This window comes from Protopterus annectens, chromosome 8.part1 (genome assembly GCF_019279795.1).
Source record: "Protopterus annectens isolate FY-2018-M chromosome 8.part1, PAN1.0, whole genome shotgun sequence".
Lineage (NCBI taxonomy): Eukaryota > Metazoa > Chordata > Ceratodontiformes > Protopteridae > Protopterus > Protopterus annectens.
This window is the reverse complement of record NC_056742.1, coordinates 407,710,381-407,736,357: the sequence shown is the minus strand read 5'-3', so window position 1 is coordinate 407,736,357 and position 25,977 is coordinate 407,710,381. Positions and strand designations below refer to the sequence as shown.

At 39.5% G+C, this 25,977-nt stretch overlaps 1 protein-coding gene across 2 annotated transcripts in view; it reads left to right on the top strand.

Annotated features, from left to right (window-relative positions):
• Positions 1-25,977, top strand: part of ADCY7 (adenylate cyclase 7) — a 2,777,509-nt gene that overhangs the window by 2,643,072 nt on the left and 108,460 nt on the right. For both annotated transcript variants that reach the window (XM_044081980.1, XM_044081981.1), the window contains 2 exons: positions 11,592-11,685; positions 11,776-11,934. In XM_044081980.1, the coding sequence (XP_043937915.1) occupies positions 11,592-11,685; positions 11,776-11,934 (253 nt within the window). The remainder of the gene's footprint in view (positions 1-11,591; positions 11,686-11,775; positions 11,935-25,977) is intronic.

Here is a 25,977-nt window from a genome sequence, read left to right as displayed (position 1 = left end):
TTAAGAAAGTACTTTTGCCTGAGCTTCATCAGGTCCATCTAACAAAGTGGTTTATAGTGTGATCATTGAAAATATTGGCTTTCATATGGCCATTGACAGACTTTATTAACTATGAGGTGCTGTGCCTGTCTTTGTGGAGCTCATATTCCTTGAAGCACATAATGAAAACTTTACTACAGCACAATTTCCAGTCTGACCTGTCCTTATCGATGCTTGTATCACATGCAATATGAGAGGCTTTGCCTGTTTTTATGGGGCTCATATTTCTTAAAATGGATTACAGTCACTGCTTTTAAGAGGTTTATATACATGATTTATGTTCATAGGTCCATAGGTGTGTACTAGGTTAATGGCTCTGGAGCCTTTACATGCCTAGCCCATAGAATTACCCTGGTATCGTGCCGCCTGAAGTTAGTTCCAAGTGCCTCGATCAGTCAGAGCCACTGGAGTGATCCCCAGGGTGAACTTTCTATTTCCCATCCACTCATCCAGATTTCTCTTGAAAAGGGCCAGTGAGGTGCTCTGCCTGACATGTATGGGAAGTCTATTCCAGAGCATGGGCAGTCTGGGTTAAGAACCTGTCCCTACAGCTTGTTCTGTTGATTGTGGTAATGAGGATGAGGTCTCTGGAGCATGTGGTGTGGAGGGATTGGGATTTCTTTAGATGTAGCATTTCTAATGGGGATGGGTCAGACATGGCTTTGTAAGTCAAGCAGAGATTGCCTCTTAGTAAACAATATGATACAGAGAATAGCTGGAGTATTTTGAGTCTGTCCGAGTAGGACATTTGTTTAACACCTAGGATCCTCTTCGTGAGGTACTTTTGTGGTCTCCCCAGCTGTTGCAGGTGTCTAGTGAGGTACATGACAAATGGGCCATTATACTCAAGGATTGGTCTAATGAGGGAAGAGTAGAGAGAGATGATGACCTCTTTCTTCCTGGATGCAAAACCCTTGGTAATGAGATGTGCCACATAGAAGGACTTTCTGACCACAGTGGCAATATGTTGATCGAAGGAGAGGCTGCTGTCAACCTGTGTCCCCAGATCTCTTATAACATCTTCAGTGTTCAGTGGGCTCCCATCGATGTGGTAATTAGCAGGAACTAAGTTTTTCCCATCGGGGATGGCGATGCATTTTTTGGCATTAAGCTTAAGGCCATGGTTTCGATACCAGTCATTGGTCTCAGTGAGGCCTTTCTGCAGGATGTCTGCATCAGTTGGGGAGTTAATAATGGCTCCCAGCTTGCAGTCATCTATGAACTTGGTCAGCCAGAGTCCCTCCGTGTTGACCTGGACTTCTGAGAAGTAGAGGACCCAGGACTGAACTCTGTGGGACTCCACTCATGACTGGTCGGCAGTCTGACTTGGAGTCTGCTACTTTCACATTGTGGGTCCTATCTGTGAGCCAATTTGCAACCCACCTAGTGATGTAAGGGTTGATGCCTAGTTTGGTGTGTTTATCAATGATTCCTGAGTAAGGAATGGTATCAAAGGCCTTGGCCAGATCAAGGTAGGCTGTATGAACTGCCTTACTCTCATCCACAGCTCTGGTGACTGTCTCAAAGAAGTCAACCAGGTTGAGCAGGCATGATCTATCTTTCACAAAACCAAATTGTGTGGGATCTAGAGTTTGGAGATTTCCTATATCCATGTTAATTAGGTCCATGATGATGTGCTCCATAGCCTTACATATCAGACTCATCAAGCTAATGGGGTAATAATTCTTAGGGTCTGTAGTTGCTCCCCCTTTATAGAGAGGAATGACTGTAGCAGTGCGCCATTCGGTAAGGACAAAGCCCGAGGTGAACCTGAGAGTGAACAGGGCACCCAAATGCAGTGCCAGTTCACTTTGTAGTTCATGTAGAACACAGCCAGGGATATTGTCGGGTCCCATGGAAGCTTGTATTCTTGGCCTTGGATAATGCAGCTTTAACCTGTGCTGCAGTGATGCTGGATGCCTGGCATTCTTCAGGTATTGTGATTGGTCCTTTAGGGGGGGAAAGAGGGGAAAAGTTGGCACTGAATCTGTCTGCCAGTATGTTGGCAATATCTGTTGGCTCAGTATAGGAGGCACCATTGTGCAGTAACTCAAAGCAAATCTGGGTATTGCTGTGGAGATTCTTGATGTTGCTGTAGAAGGCTTTGTGGTCGTTTTTAGTGTCTGCTGCAATTCTGCATTCATAGCTGGCTTTAGAGGTTTTGATGAGGGATTTCAACTTTTTGTTGAGGCCAATAAAGGAGATTTTCCAGTCTTGTGACTTTACCTTTTTCTGCAGCAGTTTCTTCTTTCTGTTGTAGAATTTATTAATGACAGGGGACCACCAGATTGGCTTCCTTATTTGGGAGGAGAGTGTCTTGGTTCTTTTGGGTATGGCTAGTTCCATGCATTTATGTACATGTTCGTACAGTGCATTAGTGTATGATCCAGCAGTCATGCATCTATTTCTTATTGGAATGGGTGCCATGAAGTTGGCCACCTCTGTTTTTAGAAGCCCAAAGTCAGCTTTGGAGAAGTTTTTCATGGTGGTTACCTTTGCGGGGGGTGTGGGTGAGATGTGGATTTCCATGGTGATTAGTTTTTGGTCTGATCGAACCAGGGAGGAACTGACTATTGGTGTAAAGCAATGGTTGCCCATGTTAGTAATAAACAGGTCAAGGATGTTGTTTTCTCTAGTGGGGGTAAGAATCAGTTGGTCCAGGGCATTGGAATTGATGAATTCCAGGAAGCGTTGTGCCACTGTATTGGTACATGAGTAGTTTTCCCAGTTGATGGAGAGGCAGTTGAAGTCACCTAGTATGAGAGTGTTGGATTGGACCCTAATAGTTTCCAGGGTGCTTAGGAACATGGAGTGAGAGTCTAGGGGCATGGTTGGGGACCTATAGCAGGCTATGATCTGAATCGCCTTCTTACCCAATGTTAGTTGTACCTGAAGTATCTCAGATGCATTATGCTGGGCTACTAGTCTGGAGGTGTGCATATCCTTTATGAATATGAAGACACCACCACCTTTGGAGCTTCGGCCCATGTTCTGGAGCCAAAAGGTGTGGAATGAGTTGTAGCCTGGTAGTGCAGGGGTGCTTTCTGCTGCTTTAAACCAGGTCTCTGTTACAGCACAAATGTCAATGTTCTCCATTTTGAGGAGTGCTTCGAGTGAGTGCATCTTGAGATTAAGACTTCTAGCATTGAGCAGCATGACCCTCAGATTGCATTTATTTATAGCTGTTACAGTGGTAATTTGGTCTTTGGAACAACATCTAAAAAAGTCACTATAGGGTTGGCAAGAGCCTTGGCCAGTATCCAGAAACCTAGGGGTGACAGATGCAGGCCATCTCTGGCAAAGCATTGAGGTCTGCCAATCATGTCATCCCAAGCAGAGAAATACTGGATCCCCTTAGAATGACACCAGAAACTTAGCTAATTGTTGAAGTCAGTCATTTTCTGCTTGCAATGTGGTATAATTTTGGGTGATGGTAGGATGCTGCTCAGGGCTAGGGTCATACCTGGGCCACATAAACCGAGAGTTCCACCATGTCTTTGTACATGTAGTCCAGGGAGGTGCATCTCAGGTCATTCACACCCACATGGACAATGACAGAGTATTACTTGTACTTGTTGTGGAGTGACCTGAGTGCGTGTGATGTGTGGCAGATTCTGGCACCTGATAAACAGCTGACTGTTACATTGTCCTTATTCAACCTAGTGAGTGGAACATCACTGTGCTTAACTACTGAATCACCCGATTAGTGTATTTGGGCAAGCTGTTTTGCCTTAGGGGCTTAGGTTGATGGGCACACTGTTTAGGTGAGTTATGTGTCTTGTGGTTTGTACTGTGTTGTGGTTGTCAAGTGTGTTTCTGCCTTGGAGGTCTCTGCTGTTTGGGTAGATTTCTATTGAGAGCCTCCGTGAAGGTGGGTGTGTGGTTTGTGTTTTTATGTGAGAGCTGTGATGGTGGGTGTTCTGGAGGGCTGTATGTTCCATGTGGTGTGGTGCAGGTGTTGACCTTCTCTTGACCAGCTATTCCGGTTTTGGCTGAAGAGTGCATGGCTTCCAGTTTGGAGATGTAAGTGCATCTCTCACAAATCTGAGTGTTGGGAGGTAAGAGGAGAGGGTTATCTGTGTACATGAGACAGTTGCTACACTGCTTCAGAATGCCCAAGTTCACCAGGTTAATAGGAGAAAGCACAGGTAACTGACCTTTAGACATGCCGGGAGGGATGGTCATCAGTGCTAAATACTGGAGCTGTTTCCTTATAGGATGTCTAGTGCTGATAGCACTTGTGTGTGCTACAATAATTGCTACAAAAAGCTTGATGAAGTGCTAGGTGAATAAGCTAATTAAAGTGCAAGAGAGAAGCGAACTAGCAAGATCTAAGGGAAAAATTGAAGAGCAGACTTTTCTGGCACCGGTAATAGTTTACCCCAACCGAGCAGTGTGCAAACACGGGCTTTTAAACCCGAAAGTTGAAAGGGATAGAAAAACTGCCCAAATGGACAATAAACTACAATTTCAGAGCCAGAAACCACTCTTCTTGTGGTTACCTAATGCTTACCACTCACATTGATAAACTGAAAGGCTTCCCTCTAACACAGAAATGTGACCATTCCACAGACATCTTAATGAACACGTATCTTTTCATATGCAGGAGAGCACATTTAGAGCCACACTGGGTGACTCACATATTTTTTAAAAGTACATGCATCAAGAGAATAGCATGTAGTGGAAGGAAGTCACAGTGCTCAGTTTTGCAGAGTTCATGGATGTGCCCAAATTGGAGGAAAATGTAAGTACCATCTAGGACCTCAGAACTTTTTATATAGTTTGTTTTTGTGCCCATGGAGTAAAAAATTCACCAAGTGGTAAAGGTTATTAAAAAACCTTTACAAAAATAAGTATCTCATATCTTCTTTGCGCATAGGCAAACAGTGCCTGTGGTGTAAGCAATGCAACAGCGTGGAATGGTGTCCTGGGATAACCATTTTCACTGTACTGCAAATTACAGAAATTTTGTTAAAAACAGTCCTAGTGACTAGAACATTTATACCTGGTGGTTGTGGGGTATCTACATTGAGGGTAGAGTACCCTTGGTTTCAGAGCATGGATCTACAGTATTCCAGTCTGGAGTTTTTATTGTCAAGCCTCTTGGGTCTAACAACTAACGAGGGCTCTTCTGTTTGGATTTTTGCTCTCCTTAAGTTCCAGGTAGTTAAGTCAGTGCAAAAGAGAGCTAGACAATTCTGTGCCTGGATAGATAAAGGGCTGGAAACTTGGAGGGATCAGATGGATGGATAGTTAACTAACCTCCCAAAAGAGGGAGGTGATGCCATGGGCCTCGGGGTGCGGTTAGGTGGTATAAGCATCTGTGTTCAAACAGTAACTATCAGGAATTCAAATGTTTTTTTTTTTTTGTTCATTTGGACTTGGGTTTTTCCTTTTTATGTTTTGATTGAGAAATGCTTACCTAAATACAGGCTTTGTATCTTATCACTGAATCTACCTTGATACAGGATGTATTTTTTTCTCTGATCTCATGATGTGTACAAACATAAGCAGCAACTTTCAGGTGTTTGAAAATTTTTACTACTCGTTTGGGACTTGGGTTTTCCTCACTTTGTTTTGATTGAGAAAAGGAGCCATATTCCCTTCTTACTTGCTATACCACAATGTAACACATCTTAGTGTAGTGCAGTGCGATCTCAGAGTTGATATATTTAAGTAGCAGGAGTGTGAGGAGTGCAGCCCCCCACATGGGGGTACAGGGGGGCTTGCCCCCTGCTTATATTTGGAGAAGTGTAATATGGTTTGTTTTTTGTTCCTGTATTTAGTTGTGCTGACATATATTAAATGTTGCTTTCCTATGTTTTTTCTATGTTATGGGATTCAATGTTTTGAGTTTTAAGCATTTTGAAACAAGATTTTGGTCTCAATGTTTTGAATTTTAGTGTTATGGGCTTTCAGTGTTCTTAAGTGAATCCCTGTGTGGATATGTATGAGCATGTGTATGTGTATTTCTACATCTGAGCAGAGCACTCTGCTTTACAGGACAGTACCTTAAGACTGCATAAAGTGTTATTGATTGTTGTATGCTGTGTGTGTGTGTTGGGGAAGTGCTTGAATGGTGTATAGCATTAGATTAAATAATGTTAGTGCATTTTTATTGCCAAGGGACAAGGACACTAACAAACAGTATGAAGCTTATTGGAGCATATAATAAAATTTTCCTAGGTGTTTAAGTTCACATTTTTAAATGAATGAATGAATGGCAGCTGCATACATCATACCAGTACTGTAGATGCACTTTCTGCTTTTTCTTTTATGTCAGGAAATTTTCTGAATTTGTTTGCCATTATATGTCTGTAATTTCACTCTCAATATATTTTTTTTTTCCTTTGGATTTCTGATGATTTTTGCATAATCACAGTAAACAGTGGTGCTGAAAACTGTAGTGCATATAGTATTTCAGCTGATTTAGTTACATTTATGAAGTTTTTATTCAGTTAAGGCATTTTGGCAAACAGCTCCGTGAATCTGATTATTGTCGAAATGCGTCATCTGCAACTTCACACAGAGATGACTGAATGTTGGGAATTGTGTGAGCATGTTTGACACATGCATGCACATTGCCACATTTCTCACATCTACTTAAGTTGCTTACTGCCACGTTGTACAAGGTATGGCTCACACTCCAGCAGTTTCACTTCCTTAGAAGAGTCGCATTGACTTTGGAAAATGAAGATGGCTTCTTTGAGAGCCCAGTGCAAAACCAGAAGGTGGTGATTAGACCAAAAGTTTCTTATAACTGTATACCAGCAGGTACAGAGAGAGACTGGGCACAGGACAAGATGGTCCACATCTCAGAAAAATTGAAATGTATTTAATCCAGGAAACCAGGATATCAGGACATATGAGCAGTGCTGCCACAGTTGCCATGGTATGCAAAGAAGGCAGGCCCACCAACTTGCCCAGTGAGTGGCAAAAGTAGAGAGGAAGTACCCAAAGTCCTTCAGTATGCAACTCTCCAGCTGTTCTCAGTACTGCATTTCCATACTTGAACAATGAGTATTTTCCATTCTGCTGCTATTTTCCAAATATTATAGTATGTAGCTGAATATTTCATTCTTGCTGCTGTTTCATGCAATGGCTAACAATACAGAGTGTACAGAAAATATATGTAATGTTGAATTTTTTCTTCTTTACTTTCTTTGTTAAATCTGGTCATTACTGTACTGGACCCCTCTGTGTGTGAATGCACGCAACAAGCTGCTGTTTTTATTTTTCTATCCTTTTAATGCCCACTTGTCAAGCAAGCAGTAACCTATGGCAGACATTGTATTGGAGACAGACAAGCAGACACAACCACACACACACACACACACACACATATACATACATACATACACACACACACACACACACACACACACACACACACACACACACTAGTGCTGTAATTGCTGCCCAGAAGGTGTTAATGTCAAATACTGGTGTTTTGGATGGGTTGACTACTGTATATTACAAGATTTTTTTGTGGACATACTGTCAGCATTTACAGTTCATACCATGAAATCCATTGACAGCCATGTACTAGGTTAACTATGTAATCAGATGCATAATATGTAAATGTAATAAGGCTGTTCAAGCAGAACAGTTCTGGTTTTCACATGTGCACAGCTTATGAAGAACCACCCAGTTGGACTGTACAAAGCTGTAACTGTCTGTGCAAGTCAGAGAAAAGTCTATTGGATTGTCCTGCCTAGACATATGGGATACATTTAAGAAAACACACCAGCAAAGGAATTACAGTGAAAATGACGTTTGTGTAGTCCAGGAGTATAAATAACCAAAACAAAGACTTCACAGTTTGAAGTGGGATGTCTTCGAAAAAAAGAAAAGAACTTTACATATTTCTGAATAACCTTTCGGATAGTTACTCTTTTTAGACAGTCAGTAGTAACACTAATGTTTAAAAGACATAGAAGAGTTCTTCCTACCGAGAGATAAGGTGGACAATATATTTATTTCCGCAACTCACTAATTAGTAATACCAGCTGTTACTTGAAAAGGAGGCAATTGACTAATGTTATTTTATTGTTTGAAAATTATATTTACCAGTGGTGTTTTTGAGTGGAAAATGTTTTAACCAATCAACTGTTGTTTTCTTTCTGATTATCTGACAAGAAGTGACCCTATAAAATGGATACATTAGTCTTTTTAATAAACTGTTTCACTGTAATTCCTCATCTAGTATTATAGTGCCATTCCATTTATCTTTGTTTTACCATACTTGAATCATGGACTTTGCAGTGAACAAGTGTTCGATACTGTGTGATGCTAAAGCATTAAAGCACTTTGATTCCATAGTGCTTGTATGTTCTCCAAATTGTCTACTATGCAAGTATCTTTTTGTCTTCTATGCATTAAATTCTTACAGCTCTCCAGATACACAGCACTCTGTTTTACAATCAAATCTTCCATTATCTACAAATTGACAATGTGAGATGGATTCCTAATATGTACATGTAATGGGACTGAATCAGAACAGTGCTGGTTTTGAAATGTGCACAGCATACAAAGTGCCACTCAACTGAACTGTACAGAGCTCTAACTGTGAAAGTCAGAGGACTGTCTACTGTGCAATTTCTACACCGATATATAGGATTCATTAAACATAATAAACTAGCAGGGAATTACAGTGAAACCGACTTTAGTCCATGAGTATAAATAACCAAAACAAAGACTTCACAGTTTAAAGTGGGATGTCTTTGAAAAAAGAAAAGAAATTTACATATTTCTGAATAATACTTCAGATGAAAATATGACTCTGAGATGACTGAGCAGTTAACTGCCTACCCCTTCTTACTTATTAACCCTTTTTAACTTTTGTACTGAGTTTCTGCAAATCAATCATTTATTTCTTCTCTTTCTCGCTAGATGCAGAGCTCTTCAGTCCTATCCTGGGGCAAACTAAACAAAGAGGAGCAGAAATGCAGCAGCAAATATTATTAAACCTTGTCCTCATAATGTGTAATACACTAACTTGTTATACATTAGTGTTTTCTGGTTTACAGCCCTAATCTCTCTCACAGCAGAGGATATGCATGCTTGCAGGAACGGGTGCCTACACATGCCCTATGAAGTTTGCCACACAGACCTAGCCTTACAGAACCGAGCACATATCCCAGACCCATGCATGCTTTCTGAACACCTCCCTGTCTGTAAGAAGTGCTGTTGCTGCAGCAGGCCAGCCTGCTTCACTCCTTTCAAGTTGAGTGAGCCTGCATCAGCCACTTATAACCACACTGTCGGCTTGGCTCCAGTACCTTGCTTATTAAATGATCCTGGGTCATCTGGGTCAGCAAGATTCATCCCTCTGTTTTATGGGGTCAGCTGTAGTGAATTATACTATTAATATGTGGCCAGGACTTCTCCCACAGTAGGGAATTTCTTAGCCTAGCAGAGATGGTGTTGCCTGTTTACATCTGTCATAATAAGCGCATATTGGAGCTGAGGTCTGTACAATTAAGGATTGTATGGTAATTTCATTGGCTTAGAACATGAATGTATTTATGTTTGTTATGTTCAGATGAAGCCATTTTCTCTAGCTATGACTGATTGATGTCTCGTGCTGATCTTCCACTGGATAGGGTTGTCACCTTTCCCAGTTTTTGAGGGACAATCCCAGTTTTCCTAATGGAATACTTCATCAACATTAGCCCTCTGCACCATAAAGTGTAGCTCACTGTGGGCTGGTATGGACTTCATTGCTTTATCAGTTTGCTTACATCCTATACTGCAGATGATAAGGACTACATTATACTTTCTGCATCATTAACAGTACACTTGCAGTCCGCAGTGCTACAGGTTTTGGCGTTATACCTGTTTTGTTTGAGCCACAGTTGTTGCCATTACAAAATCTAGATTGTCACTAATGTGCTCAACTAGGAGTCATATAGAGGCTACTTTAACATCCATCTGGATAGACTCCAGAGCAGTCATACCTGGCACTGACTATATATGTAAGGCAGCTTTTTCTAGGCGCTTTGGTCAGTCAGAATAGCAGTTTACAGAACCAAATTATTAAGTGTAATTGCAGAAGTTGATAAGGTTATGTTTATCTGAAATTATTTTTTTTTCTGGGTTTTGTGCATAGCCTGCTTTTTGTTTGCACTCTTTTACTTTGTAAGTTAATTTACTTTTTAGTTAATGACCTGATCTCTGAAAGAATGTGTTCTTTCTCTGAGTACAGAGGTAATTGCTTAACAATAGAATGCCCTTAATGCCTGTAGTGTGTATGTTCAGAAGCCGGTTGTGGAGGGACCCTTGTACTCTTCTTTCACCAAGTATTTATTTTTTCATTCAATCCATTTGATAACTAAGGTAGAACACTGATCCAGCTGGAACTATTTCATACTCAGCCTGGGCAAAAATAAATGGAAATAGACAAGCAATTTCACAAGAAGTATTATGAGTCCAAACAAAACCTTGCGTGAAGAGAACAACTCAGTGACAGTAATAACAGTTAAAGGACAATAAGAAGGAATGGTTAGAGGAATAAAGGAAGAAGAAGACAGAGAAATAGTGAGGGGACAGAGCACAAAGTGTAAAAGTTAGCAACAGTTAGGTAAGAGCAGAATGAAGTCAAATACATACAATGTATACAGTGTGGAAGAGATGTCACGTGGTAATGTAGGAAAACAGTGCGAGGAAGACGAAGGTACCTGACTGGTGAAGAGAGAGTGAGGGGTTAGGTGATGTGTCCAGAGGGAAAGCATTTGCAAGCTGATTTAGGCTTAATATAATCTTTAAGATGAGGACAGAATGAGGATTAAGATTTTTTTTTTTTTTTTTTTTTATAGAAGGGAGAGATTCCCAGAGTATGGAGTTTAGGATTGAAAAGGCATGGTTACTGCAATGAAGTCTGGTTCTGGGACATTTATGAAGTATCTACACAAGTGGAAACAGTATTGTTTTATGTTAACTTATTAGCCTGAATCAATTCAACTGTGGTAATTATGTAATATGAACTGATATACAATAATTATTTATGACAGTGTATTGTTATCACATCACTATATAATTACAGCAAACATTGTGACATAGATGTACCTGTGCATGTCTCAGTAGTGTATTTTTGGATAAAACAGTAAAATCCACAAGGGCGTCATTGCAAGAGGAAGATATCAGCAATAGCACTTGACTCTTCAACAGTGTGTAATTTGCTGAAGAAATCTTTCACCTGTTTCCACAGCCTAACATAAATTTAGGCTTGTAAAATCAAAACTGTGTCAAGATTTGTGTATTTACATTATCTTTCATTACTTTGCTTTGTATTTTATAGAAGGAATGCATACAAATGTTTGTTACTTGATTACACATCACAGTCTACAACTCGTACCCCTTTAACACACCAGCTGAGTATCTATAGTTTAAAGTCTCATTTACAAAGTTAGTATTTATGGAGGGTGAGGAGACAGACAGATGTAAATGGGACCATTGATGGTAGTGTCCATGGATGCAGAAGCTGGGGGATTTTTATTTGTGGCCTTTGTGTACCAGATTCTAAACATTAAATTATATTGCTTTACTTTCAGCAATTCAACACTGGGATTGATGAAGGATCCCAAACTGATGAGTAGCGCTTATCTCCTGATCTTTTTCATAACTCTGTTCTTTTTATCAAGACAGGTAACTAAAAACAATTTGTACAGTACTACCATTTTTTTATATTTAGAAGTTCATTGTGGTCCAGTTTTTCAACATTAATTGTGGTTACAGATGGACTATTACTGCAGACTCGATTTTCTGTGGAAGGATAAATTTAAAAAAGAAGATGAAGAAATGGAGACCATGGAGAACCTGAATCGACTTCTTTTGCAGAATGTGCTTCCAGCTCATGTTGCTGCCCACTTCACTTACAGAACTTCAAAAAATGAGGTATCAGTTTGTTGCTATTTCCAGCACATAACTTTCTTAGATTAAGTGCATTTAGATGATTTATTTCAGTTGTGTAAGAGGTACAGACACTGAAGAAAGAAGTTTAGGTTAACAGCTGTGTTTGCATAAAGAACATAATAGATATGTAAGTAGCAGTTTATTGCAGTAAGAGAGACCCTTTCCTGCTATTGCCCCATATTATGGGAATTCTTGTAGTTTATTGTATTCTGTTGTTGTTCATGTACACTTTCAGCCTAAGCTATTGTCAGAATGTATCTAATTTGTATATGCATTTATTTATTTTATTTATTTATGGATGTATTAGGGTAACTGATCATTATGAGTGGGCCTTTGCAGTGTACCTTGCAATAAGGTACTGACACCTGTTAAAGGAACTGACTGAGAACGATTTACATAGTAGCCCACCGTCTGAGTGAGGCGTAGTGCACTGTAGGGACAGCAGCTGTTTGATCAGGACTTTTAAAAATTGTAGGCAGGATTACAGTGCTGTGCCACAGTTACATTTGCACATTCTGGGTAATATCTATAAGATAATGTTTTGGATATCAAGTCCAATTTCCTATTAACTAGCTACCCCTTCTGCCTGTAAACTGCTGCTCATAACTCTACCATGATTTTGATAAAAGACAAAGCATGTTTCACCTGTCTCTGCTAAGCAGTCCTCCTAGAAGGTGAATGCCGTTCACAGTATTCGATTTATCATGGCAAGTCCAAAGACAGAGAGAATATGAGGGTTTATAGTACACACACACGGGTGTCGCAGAGAAGGGTATGTCTTTTTATAAACATATAAATAAAATAACAGGACAAGGCAGATTCAACAGTGCAAGACTGCATTTTAATAAATGAATACCACTGCAGACACAAAAACATGTCTTTTTACAAAGCCATCTTGAAATCAGCTTTCAGTAGGTATTTTAAAGACTTGTACATTCAAACAGGAGCTTGAGATTCTATTAAAAAAATTAGCTCAGATACAAGGTGGTGGGGAACAGTTTAAAAATGTATATTATGCATTCATAAAACTTTACTTCCTGAAATTTTCCTGAGATTTGTGTGTTCAGTGGCTGTCTTGCAGTTGTACACTTTACCAGTCCTCAACCATCAATGCTTTTTTTTTTTTGGAAAAAATCATTTCCCAGATGCACAGCAAACTGTTCATAGATAGTTACTAGACATGCTACCATTTCAAAAGAGAAAGGAAAGACCATGGAAAAAGTTAAAAAACTGCATTCTCCATTTCCTAAAAGTAGCATGAAATTAAGCAGAGCTGTACTGCATAGAGAGCTAGAAGCATGTTTGCACCCCTATAGACCTTTAGCACTGGATACGATGGCTGGGTTGTTTTGACGGTAAATGTTCAAGATTCCCTTACCTTACCTTAGCATGGTGGGGTAGGTGATGAAAGTCATGCCACCCATGGAAATGATGAGTGGATGAGCCTTGGGGATTTGGTGATAACAGTCCACAAAAGAGTGTTTTCTGCTTTGGACAGGGGACATAAGTAACAGAACATGATCGCAATCACTAGCACTGGACCTGTACATGCGGATACATCTTCTGACTGCTAGCCAGAGGAGAAGTGAGGACCAGGGCTTCTGCATCAGTCACCAGTGATGAATCTGCACTGAAGAACTTTACTGTCTCTCACTGTTCAGTTAGTTTGAGGTCTCCATTCCCCAGTGTGGCCCTTTTTAAGAGTAGCATGAATTTGCAGGCTGAGAAGGATGTGAGGCCTGACTAGCAAGCTAATGGTCAGAGCACTGCTGAGGAGGACTGGTTGTAAGTAAATAGTTTTAATTTTGCCAAGAACAAGAAATAGTGGGGAAGGAGGGTTCGTATCACATCATCAAACTTTTACAAGTTCGAACCACATATGGTCGAGACCATATGTTCAAATTTGTAAAACTTCAAGCGTGTGAATGGAAATCTCCATAGGCGGAGTTTTCCATTCACTTCAATGTGGTGCAATCCCAGAGTTGGTATATTTAAGTAGCGGTGGGGGGGGGGGGCCCGGAGGTTTTGCCCCCTGCTTACAACAGTTTATTTTGTCAGTTGTGTTTTTTTTTTTTTTTTTTTTAGGTAGTCGAAGTTATGTAACTTCGAATATAATGGTTCGACCATTAGGTGTTCAAACGTATGTAACTTCGACTATGTGATATAGACCTGGGGAAGGATTATTGCCGTAATACATCGTACAAGCAGTCTGTCTAGCCCACAATCTTATTCAGAAAGCAAACTAGAAAGCAATAGTATAGGCAAGGGCAAAAAAGTAATGCAATGTTGCAAGTATGTAACAACTTGAGGGATGGATTTGCACTGACTATTAACAAAAAGACTGAGTGTCATGAGCATTTGTTAGTAGCAGAATATTACTGACTCAGCATATTCAGCTGACCAAATGTGGAGTCTGTATTTGAGCAACATCTGTAGTTCTGCCATAGAACACTTTTAGCCATATTTACAGTACTGATACAAAGGAGTTCAGAAATTCTATGAGTGAATGAACAGAAGGTTTTCCATCACTATAGTGCTATTGCGACTGTATACTTGTACCTAGCAGATTCATGAGAAACATTTGTCTGTGTCTAGTCACAGTGGAGGGCTCGCCGAGGCTATAATTAGACTCGCATTACAAGCATCCTACTCAGGATTGCTTATAAGGTGGATTCCTTATTATTAAAGTATTGGTCACACAACTGTCTAGCAGAAATGCTTTCAGCCAGTGTCCCTAGAATGACCTAAATCCATTTGAAAGGTAAATAAAGAACCTTCATACTATGAATACTATAATTTTATATATATAAAATGAAACCTCTTTTTATAAAAAAAATAAAATAAAAAAAAAATTTGCTTTATCAAAGCTTTAATATCTTCAAAGTACTTGTTTTGTTCAGAAGTATAATTTGTGCTGCATTTTCCATGAATATTTAACTCCGCTGGTTGAAGATACATAATCCCAACTGAATCTTATTTTTTTCCTTTGCCTGGATTCAAATCTTCTTAGTCGGCTCCTTGAATATGCATCCTTACTTGCATTTACAATTACAAAATTAGTGGCTATCCAAGCCTTATAGTATTGATACTTTCCTTCCGGCCCTTCTTTCTCTTTGTATTTGCTAATGTAAAGTTAAGTGAGCACAGATATAAGGATAGCAAAATAAAACTGTTTAGCAGTCTAAAAAAAGTCTGTTGTAATATCAACTCTGTTTAAGGCATTAAATGATAATCACTTTACCCAACTTGTTTTTTCTTAGTTGTGAACTATATCTATATCTATGTCTATGTCTATATCTATTAAAGATATAGATATATTGTAATACCTCAGTAGGTCAACACTTCAGAATATCAACAACAAGAAAGTCGACAACAAAAGGTAAACAGTTGTACAAGATTGACAATTCCCAGGTGAGAGAACATTCCCTTTCTCCGTGGATTGTGGGAAAGTCCAACTAGGACAGAGCCTATTTTCAGCAGAGGCCCGGGGAGAAATGCACCAGATGCATGTGTTTGGAGTGTGGGAGGAAATCACAGTACCCAGAGGAAACCCATGCGAACGCAGGGAGAGGATATGCAGACTCTGCAAAAAAGGCAACCCAGCCGAGAATCGAACTGGTGAACCTCTTGCTGTGAGGCAACAACCTTAACTGCTGTACCACTGTGCCACCCTTTATAATTAGCAGGAGGTGTGGAATATGCAAAAGGGCTTGCCCTCCCTGCAAAACACAATGTTTTGTTTTTTTGCTGGTTGCGTATGTGAGGATTTACTAATGCATGCTTAGTTTAGTGTCATCGTTTCCGATGTCGATCTTCTGTGGTCAACTTTCTTGCTGTTGACATTGTGGTGTGTCAACCTAGTGAGGTAGATATATATAGATATGTAGATATATAGATATTTATATATACACGCACACACATATATACACAGAGCACATTTATAAACACAACTGAGGTTGTACAAAAGCAATTCTTAATCACCAATTGTTTCCCAACTTCAGCGTTCCAACTAACTGTGGAATTTATATATGTGAATAACTTCTTTAGTTCTGCCATGAAACACATTCAGCAGGTCCAGCATCATTGCTGCAAATGATTTCATTAATATAGTACCTTCCTTTGCTCTAATGCTACTGCTGCATTATACTTGTATTTTGTAGATCCAAACAAGAAAACAAATTGTCAGTAGTTAGTCACAGAGAAGTATTTTTTTTTAGCTTGGAAAATTTTATTGGTGCAATTAATCTGCAAATAACATCACAACATAACATTTTCTATTAGCTATTAAATGCTAACATATATATAAAAAAATAACACTTACGTGGAACTTATTTTACTTTCTAATAACTTATACCTGCTTGCCAGAGAGGTTTTACATCATATCAGAACTTAAAAAATAATTACAAAGGAAAATTCTCACAAACTAGTGTATTGTGACCTTAAAGTTGTTATTCATAACTTGCATCCTATTTGCTTAGTATCCAAGGCATCCATTTTAGCATCCTTTTCTTGTATTTTGAAATTTGAGTACAAAAAATCCATTTTTTATCTCCTTAATTTGCTTGATGTTTTCTTATGTTGTCAGTTCCTTTCTTTTCCATTTTCAGGTGATTGTTTTCTTCACACCTAGAAATAATTAATTCAACAAAGCCTTCATCACGTTATTGTTCCCTCTATTTTATCAAAAGTAGAGATGATTTGATTATCACTTTTTCAATTCAAATAACATTACACAATCTATGTATTTCCCCTAAACAGTTATATCTTAGGACATTGGCAAAACCTGTGTATAAAATTCCCTATTACGTCAGTATCATATCTCTAACAAATGAATAGTGCACTCAGGTGCATTCTAGAGGATCTTGTAAGAATGTAATGTATTTTAAGAAGCACTTCCAACCAAAAAAAATCTAAATTTCCTTATCTGCGTATGCAGTTAATCTTGCAGTTAACACAAAGAATTAAGGCAATACTCTCTTAATTACCCAATTCATGAGGTCCAGTATTTGAGTCCCTCTGCATCCATTTGCACAGCTGTGTGGCTCTAATCAAACCACTTAATCAAACCACTAATCCTGGGCTGAGTCTGACAGGTCTATATGGATCAGTTCTCTACCACAATTAACATAAATAACTGTAGTAATTAACTCTTCCGCCCAAATAATTCTAAGATTAAATGTCACTTTGCCTATTTTGTGTCCATCCATTTCAGTCATTCTTTACTTTGGATTGTGTACAATTTCAAATTCTTCAGTTTATATGTGAATTTATTCTGCAATGTTATGATAATTGACACCCTTGTTCATATATTGTTCCCATGTCATTAGTTTTCCTCCCATCATTGACCAATCCCAGTACATTAATCCTCTACAAAGCTTCAAACTTTTAGAAATATATTATATTTGCAGATCCTATTTTTGTAATATTTCTAATAAAGCCAACTTATTCAACCAAATTAGAGCATTTTTCTCTTTCAATAAGTTTTTTTATCAACATTGTTAGCTCCAATGCCATCAGTCCTTTGCCATTTTTCTTATCCAACCCACTGTCCCTTAATAATTTATACATGCCTTTGATCCCTCCCAATTGTTGTATTAGGATGACATTCCATCTAGTGCGGTGGTTTGGGTCAGGTATCCCTTGTGATATTTAATCCTAGCTGCCTTGCAGTATGACTCAAAGAAAAGGGGGGGGGTTGGACAAACGTCTGAAAATAGGAACAGATTTTAAATATTGCTCTTATAAACTTAGTTGCCAAAAATAAAAGGAACTAATGATATCTATTTTTTGTCTGATTCAACCTTTGGGTTATCGGACCCGACTGGATCTGACCTCTGCACCTTTTTTGAAGCTGTGTTTCCAGGGCTCTGACTCCTCACCTACCCATAAGTTCCTCCACTCCACCTTAGTACCTCATATCTCATTTGCTGCCTGAAGCATGGAGATACATATACAAGGACTCAAGCCTGCAATCATTTTTTACTTATCTTTTCAATTGTTATTGTCTAGTCTTCTCTCCTATCCCATTTACTTATAGTTATTTTTTAATATTTCTAATTTCTTCTTAGTGTAGTTAATCTTACAGTTAACATTAAAGTTGCAAACCCTTTGGGCAGTTTAGTCAGTTAGCTTAGTATTAAAAATTCAAGCCTTTTTGAGCTCCTTGTCTATTTCTTCCATAGATTTCCCTTCTACAAACAGAAAAATAAAAGGAAAAAGAAAGTAGTGGTATAGTATAGTGAGTATACTGTTTTTAGTAGTGTTTAATACCATTTGTATTTTTATAGCTATTTTTTCTAACAGTTATCTTTATTGATCGTAGTTATGGTTGATAAAGTGCAGTGATTTAAAAAGTGCACAGCCTGTGAGCACAAGATTCCCCTGCATCACATGTACTCCTAGTGTGTATACAGTTTGGGCACTGCCTATCTTGATTCACTTGGCTTCTGAGCAATCCAGACTGGGAAAGAAAAACTAATCCCCAAGGGTCCTCTGCCACCGCAGACAGTGTCTACCCAAGCTTCTTCATCCATTGCTTCCTCTTCCTCGGGTAAAAAGCAAGACAAATTGTAATCTAAAGAGAAGGAAAAGCCAGAGAGAGAAAAATGAAGAAAAGATGACTGACAAACGAAGAAAGAGGTCCCCAGATCCAGATGAATCTCTGGGTTCAGATCCTAAAAGTTCTTGGAGGTCAGATCCAGTGGTTACTTGGGCCTGATCCTCCTCTCCATGTCCCTGTTTTTCTCCAGAGCCAGTAAGAGAAAGAAGGAGTTCCAGGCCATCTTTGTTAGCATTGTTGAGTTCAGCCCAGCCATCTAGGAGTCTTACAGAATTTGATGTGGATAGAATGATGACATTTTTGAAAACACAGATTAAGCTTGCAGTTCTTCCAATGCCATCCACCTCAAATGCACTGAGAAATGGTCCAATAACTCCTCCTTTGTCTCCAGTACCAGCCCATCCTTTGTGTCTGGTATCCACAGATCCAGACTCCTCTGATGCATTTTTACTAGAGCTGACATTTCAAGTGACTTCGACTCCAGAAGAATCCTTGACCCTCTTGAAACTGATACATGCAGATCAGGATGGGTCTCATAGCCAAAGCTTTGACACAGGGGCTTGGGGAAGTGAGTCAACCTAAAAGTTTTTGGAGCCATCTCTCCCTCACATCCCATCTCTGGTCACAACAGCTCAAGTCTGAGAATGTCCTAGGAGCCGATGCTCATTGGGCACGGAAGTCTCCCCCATCCTTGAGTGGTGGCTTAGCTCCTTCGACACCGAGACCAGCTTTGGATTTCATGGATTACCTTCTGGCTTGGATCCTTCCACACCTCAGCTGAATACTGCCTTTCCTTCCATTCAGCCTAATCAACAGAGACTGTCAGTAAAAAGAGGCCCAGAGGTCACTCACTGTGTGAGTTCCCAGTCTAATTTGGACCTGTCTGATGTTTCTCCAGTACAGGTTCATAGAAAACAAACAGGTGGAAGCACTTGGACTCCTTTCTGGAATGGTCACTAAAGATACAGACTTGGAAGAAGGTGAAGGTTCCCCCAGATCTCCCTTACAAGATGTCACCTTTGGTGATATCCTTGAATTGATGAAGTAACAGAATGGTTGGACCACTGAAAAATCCTTCACCCAGTGAGTCTGTATTCCTCAAAGCCTTTGATGCTGGTTCGTCTTCATCCTGGATGGTACTGCCCACTGATTCCCTTAAAGACCTTGTGACTCAGTGGGATTGAAAAGATCATGATATGATGGAACTGATACCAAACAAAGCTTGATTTTAGTTACCCCCAAGGACAGAAAGCATTGGAGTAAGGGTATACCTGTAGATGTTATGGTCACAATGGCAGCCGCAAAAAATGGAACTTTCTGAAGAAAGTTCAACTGTCCAGCCCCCAGTAGGGAATCTAGGGCTGTTGACAGGTTCAGGAAATGGACATATGCTTCAGTGACATTTGCTGTCAGTGTGATGAACTATTTGGCCCATATGACACATTTCTGGAGGGACTTAAGCAAATAACTCACCAAGTCTCTCTCACATAGCTTACCAGTGGATGTTCAGAAAGCTGTGGACTCCCAACTGTCTACCCTTCAGTCTATGTCGAACATGACCATGCGTCTGCTGTCTAGTACAGCTTATAACATAGCTAAGGTGGCAGGCACTGGCATTATAATGTACTGGCATGCATGGATGCACCTTTGCAATTTTGCACAAGGTCTTAAGATGTCCTTTGTCAATTTCCCCTTTGATGGCTCTACTGTTTTTGGATGTAAAGTGAAAGAGAGGTTAACCAGTAGCAAGCAGGATGGCAAAACCCTTTCTGAAAAGCCTTTAATGCTTTTCAGAAGGAAAAAAAAGAACCTTTTCTAGAAATCATAGGAGTGGTAAGAAAATGTGCCTCATGAAGTCACAAGGTTATAACCATGAAACTCCTGCAGACAGACCTCCCCAGGGCAGAGGAGTAGGAGGTAATTCCAATGGATGTCACCCCAGAGGCAGAGGCAGACCATATAACCAGAGTTTCCATGACCCCTTCACTGAGAAGCCCTAACAGCACTCCTGAAAAGTTGCCCTACTGCTGCACTGTAAAGGCAGTCAGGGGCACTTATCCCTACACCCACAAGCCTGGCAAACATCACAACAGATTCCTGAGTGTTAAGGATAGGAGCCAGATACTACTCCATTCTCTTTTCTTATCCTCCAAAGAAAAAGATTCCCAACGTGCCACCCAGTCAGTGGGAATACACATCAGCAGAGGTTACCAAGCTGCTGGAAAAGAGAGTCATCCAAAAGGTACCTCAAGACCAGTTAAAATCCAGAATCTACTCCAAGTTCTTTTTATACCCAAGAAGACAGGGGACCTCAGACCATTATTTGGGGTCTGAGTCATCTCACTTTGTAAAACAGACAAAATTCTGGATGGTCACACTTTAGTCTGTATTGCCTCTTCTGAGGAAGGATGATTGAATATGCTGTATGGATCTCCAGGATGCCTTTTATCATAAAACATTGAGACACAATCCTAGAGGATTCTCCATTTCTGGCTGAAAGACAGTCACTATCAATTCAGAGCACTGCCCTTCAGTCTCACCACAGCACTCATGGTAGTTACAAATACGATGGCAGTAGTAGCAGCACATTTCTGCCTGCTAGGGATCTAAGTTTTCCTATACATAGATGTTTGGTCTCACTGCTATGTCTAGGGATCAGTTGCTCCAACTGCTAGCAGTGATTCACACCAAGAGCCAGCTTATTCCAACACAACAGATAGAATTCATTGGATATTACTTGAACACTTCTCTGCAAACAGCCAAGTTACCAGATTACAGAGTGCTTTCCTTACATCTAGTTGCCACTTAGGTCATCCAAGATCCCTCTCCTCAAGCAAGATTAGTACTTTGTGTATTACATCTAATGGCCTCGACAATTGCTCTTGCACCCCTAGCCAGATTTCACATGAGAGTTCTACAGTAAACCCTTTCAGTTCAATGGTACCAGAAGGTTCACCCTTTCCACTCCAGGATTCATATCATGCAAGTATGCAGTAATCACATCAGTTGGTGGATTATTGCTCCTTTATTAACTGAAGGACGATCTTTTCATCAGGCTCAACCGCTAGCCACAATAACCACAAATTCCCCTATTTTGAGGAGGGGGAGTATTTTGAAGGCAGAATGGTTCAAGGTTCTTGGTCACATGTAGAGGCCAGACTTAACATCAACGTCTTGGAGATGAGGGCATCCCTGCTAGAGTTGCAGGCTTTTTAGGACATCCACCCCAGGGCTGCGATTTCTGACTGGACAAACAACATAGCAGTAGTCTTGTATATCAACAAACAGGGGAGAACCTGAATTTACCTTTTGTTTGCTAAGAAGACATGAGTGTGTGGCAATGGGTGATGTATTTGCAGTGTTTTCTGCTTGCAATATGCATCCTGAGGATATCCATTATTCTAGCAGACAAACTGAGCAGGTCAATTCTTTTTCTTCATGAGTGGTGCCTCAACTGAATAGTGCCAACTCAGATCTTCAGCTTCTGTGACCAATCTTGCTGTAACTTTTTTGCATCCTACCTGAACAAGTGCAGCAATTACTTTGCTCTGATTCCTCTACCAGAGGCAGTCACAGATGCTGTAGTCCACAGCTGGCCCCCCCAGGACTCCTCTATGCCTTTCCTCCAATTCCTCTGATAACCACATTTATTCAGAAGATGCAAGTCAAGATCCTCATTGCCTCTTTTGTCACTAGCAAGTATGATTCCCCTTCCTCTGGCCTCATCTAGTACATCCTGGATGTTGGATCACCATCCAAATCTTCTAAATCACCCATCTGGAAGGCCTCTTCTCGACCAAAAGTATATGAAACTGACCACTTGGCTCCTCCACATCTAGCCAGAGAAACAGGACTTCTGTTTCAGTGGTCCATATTATCTCAGCTTTTCAGAAGCAATCTACCAAAAAGATTTACCAGAGCAAATGGAAAAGGTTTTTCATTTGGGCCCTATCAAAAGGTTTGGACCCTTTCTCAGCACCTTTTCCTTCTATTTTACAGTTTTTGCCAGTGCTCTTTCATAATGGTTCTAGTTTTTTTATGATCAAGGTACAAATAACTATTTCCAGTTTTCATGTTGGATAAAATGATGCCTTCGTAGCATCTCTGAAAATTTCCAAAGCCTTCCTTAAAAGAACCTTCTTGCTGAGGCCTCCGGTTAGGAACCCCTTTTTCTCCCCTGGGATATCACAGATCTTAACTGTACCGTCAAACCAGCAGCTTCTGCAGATTTAACATTTTTTGTCTTGGAAAACAATTTTTGTAGTTGCAGTCAATCCAACAAGATGAATCTCTGTGCTACAAGCCTTTTCTTACAAACCTCCCTATTTAGTTTTCCATAAAGACAGTTACACTGAGAACTAATGTGTTCTTTCTTCCTAAGGTGATATCCAAATCAAATCTAAACTAATCTGTAGACCGATCAGTGTTCTTCCCAAGATACTCAAACATGGAGAGTGTATACTGCTCATTCGTCATCACCTGAGGTTCTATATTCATAGAACAAAATATCTCAGAAGGTCAGACCAACTTTTTGTAGCTTTCTCCAAGGCTAAACTGAGTAAGGTTGTTTCCAAAGTTTACCCTCTCAAGATGGTTGTCAGAGTTTATTTCCTTTGCTTATGTTAACAGAGGTTTATCTTTATGTATAAAACCAAAAGCTCATTCTACAAGGGTGGTAGCAACCTCTACAGCCTTTATGAATAGTATCCCAATTTATGACATTTTAGCAGCACCATCTTGGTCTACAGTTCACACCTTTGTGTCTCATTACAAATTGGATGTACAGGTTCCACAATCTTCAGAAATGTCCTCTTTTGATATCACAGATGTTCAGGAGCTTAGGAATCTGTTCCAAAGGTTGAATTGGATGACAATAGACATCAGATACAAAAGTTATGTAGTTATAATGCTAGATCTGTGTTGCTTTATTTTCAGCCTGTTCACACCCCTTCCTCCTTCAAATATAAACATTGACAGCTCTAAATGACTGGGTAGACCTCACCTCAGACCCTGTATGTTTAAAGCTCTCTAGGCTGTAGTTTTCTTGTTCATGAGATAATTTGGAATTTATGGTATTATGGCTATATATATATAGAAAGTTGACTAGTATATCTGGCAAACTCTATCTGAGGTACTAAGGTGGAGTGGAGGGAATTATGGATGGGGAGGAGCCAGACCCCCTGGATATGAAGCTTCAAAAAAGATACAAAGGTTGGATTCAACAACCCAAAGGTTGAATCAGGTGAAAATAAGACAATACAGATCTATTGTTATTGTAAGTATATAACTTTCATTTTTGAGTTACCATGCATTTTTTCTGAAGGCTTTGGAGTCTAAAACTCAAATGCTTGACTTTATTTAGTGAATTCAATCCTCAATATTTTATCAGAAAACCACAAATTGTATGAGGAACAGGTGAAAAATGAGGCAAAAATTTAGACATTCTGTGAATATCTGGACAGTTGAGAGGTATGCTTGCCATATCTACAGAGTTCCTGAAATATTACTTCAGTATCCCGATTGGGATCTGTACGGCAGTGAAAACATGTCAGTAATGCCTACAGCTCATAACCTTTACCAGCTTCAACCTATTTGTCAAGGATTTAACGTAAATAGCAAGTAAATGAGGAGAAAGAGGACATCCCTGTCAGCATCTCTATTAAACTGAAAACTTTTGGAAAGTTTATTTCTTATCTTTATTTTACTAAGGTATTGTAAAACAACATTTTATTACTGCAGTCCTAGGAAAGCCTGCAAGTCATAATACTTCATGTAAATGCTAACAATAAACCCTGTCAAATGCCTTTTATGTTACCAAACGTACAATCAATAATGTTCCTCTGGTTTTATTGGCATCTTCTGTTAGCATTCTTGTTTTCAATAAGTTATATTTGGTGGTTATACTTACTATAAAAAAATATGTTCCAGACAAGATTATAAGGAATGGGATATGAGCTAATCCAGTGCTGTAAATAATTAATAATGAGAATAGTTTCCATAAAACAAAAGAAAAATTCTTTGAACTACAAAACATTGATCCAAACCACAGACCATCAAAAAAAAAATACCAGTTAACTGTCCAATTTCTCTCAAACCTTTCTCTGATGGCATACCCTCTCATCAGCAGTGGAGAGTGACCTGATAAAGAAATGGGGTATTATGCAAATATTGAATAAGACATATTTTCTCCTTGCTAAGCAGGATTTTGTCTATTTTTGAATATGATTTATACCTGTATGAGAAATTTATATAAGTATCTGCATGAAGTCTTAATGCCGCATGCATGTCTCTCATCCCTAGTGTAGCATGCTTATATAAATAAACGTACTGTCTGATCTATAGGACCAGTGGAAAAACTGCATTCCAGTCTCTTAGCCAGAAAACCATTCACTCCTGTGCTTTAACTCACTCTGTTAACATTCTGTTTATAGTTTGTTGAGCAACCCCAGTACAGACGAACATGCTTAGTGGTTCCAGTAGGACTTTAGTGCAAATATCTTACCCATGGTGCTTATACAAATCTTTTATCACTAGATTATTAAGTCCTTTATGCAGTGGAAACAGACACTGTTACAAGCAACAGCCATAGATGCACTTAAATCTATTTCACATTTCTGTGAAAGTTTATTGCAAAAAATAGTGTGTCTGTCTGTCTGTCTGTGTGTGTGTGTGTGTCTGTGTGTCTGTCTGTGTGTGTGTGTGTGTGTGTGTGTGTGTGTGTGTGTGTGTGTGTGTAAATATAAAATATAACACACTGAGTGCACAAACCAGTAAAGCAGTGCGCAGACCAAAATAATGCAGCATACATAAAAATGATTAAGCATTCCAAAGCGTTCAGAGCATATAAAACATTTATTGTTCACAATGGCATAAAAAATCTTCCAATATCACACACAAATCCACCTGAAGTCGGCATCGACCAAATAAAAGGTAAGCACCAGCCAACACAGGATTAAACAGAGTTTCGTCCTGTTACTTGGTCGATGCTGACTTCAAGAAAATGATGGTCAGTGGAGCCTTGTTTTAGATCTCGCAAAGCAGAATTGCTTTATGAAAAAGTTAAAATGCTCACACTTTAAACCTTGTTTTCCATTTTTGATGACAGGCTGTCTTGCTGGTAGCAGTGAAGATGCAGGATACTTCTGAACATCACCATTCAAACAGAAAACTTCTATTTCATCTCCTTTCCTTTTGCTTTTCTACCAAGGATTTTACCAATGCCGCACTTAGTTGATTTCAGGCTTTTAGGAAATCTCCTCCTTGCATTTTCAACTTTCTTCTATGCTCAAGTTACCAGATTCCTAGCTCCAATGTTTGCTCACAACACATTTATGGAAATTCGCACTTAGAATTATATGGACATTTGTCTCATGTAGACAGTGTCTTCAGAGATTGAATCTTTCAGTTGCTCTGAATCTTCAGTGCCTTAAAATCTAAGCACCTCATTACATCAGGAAGGAAATTCA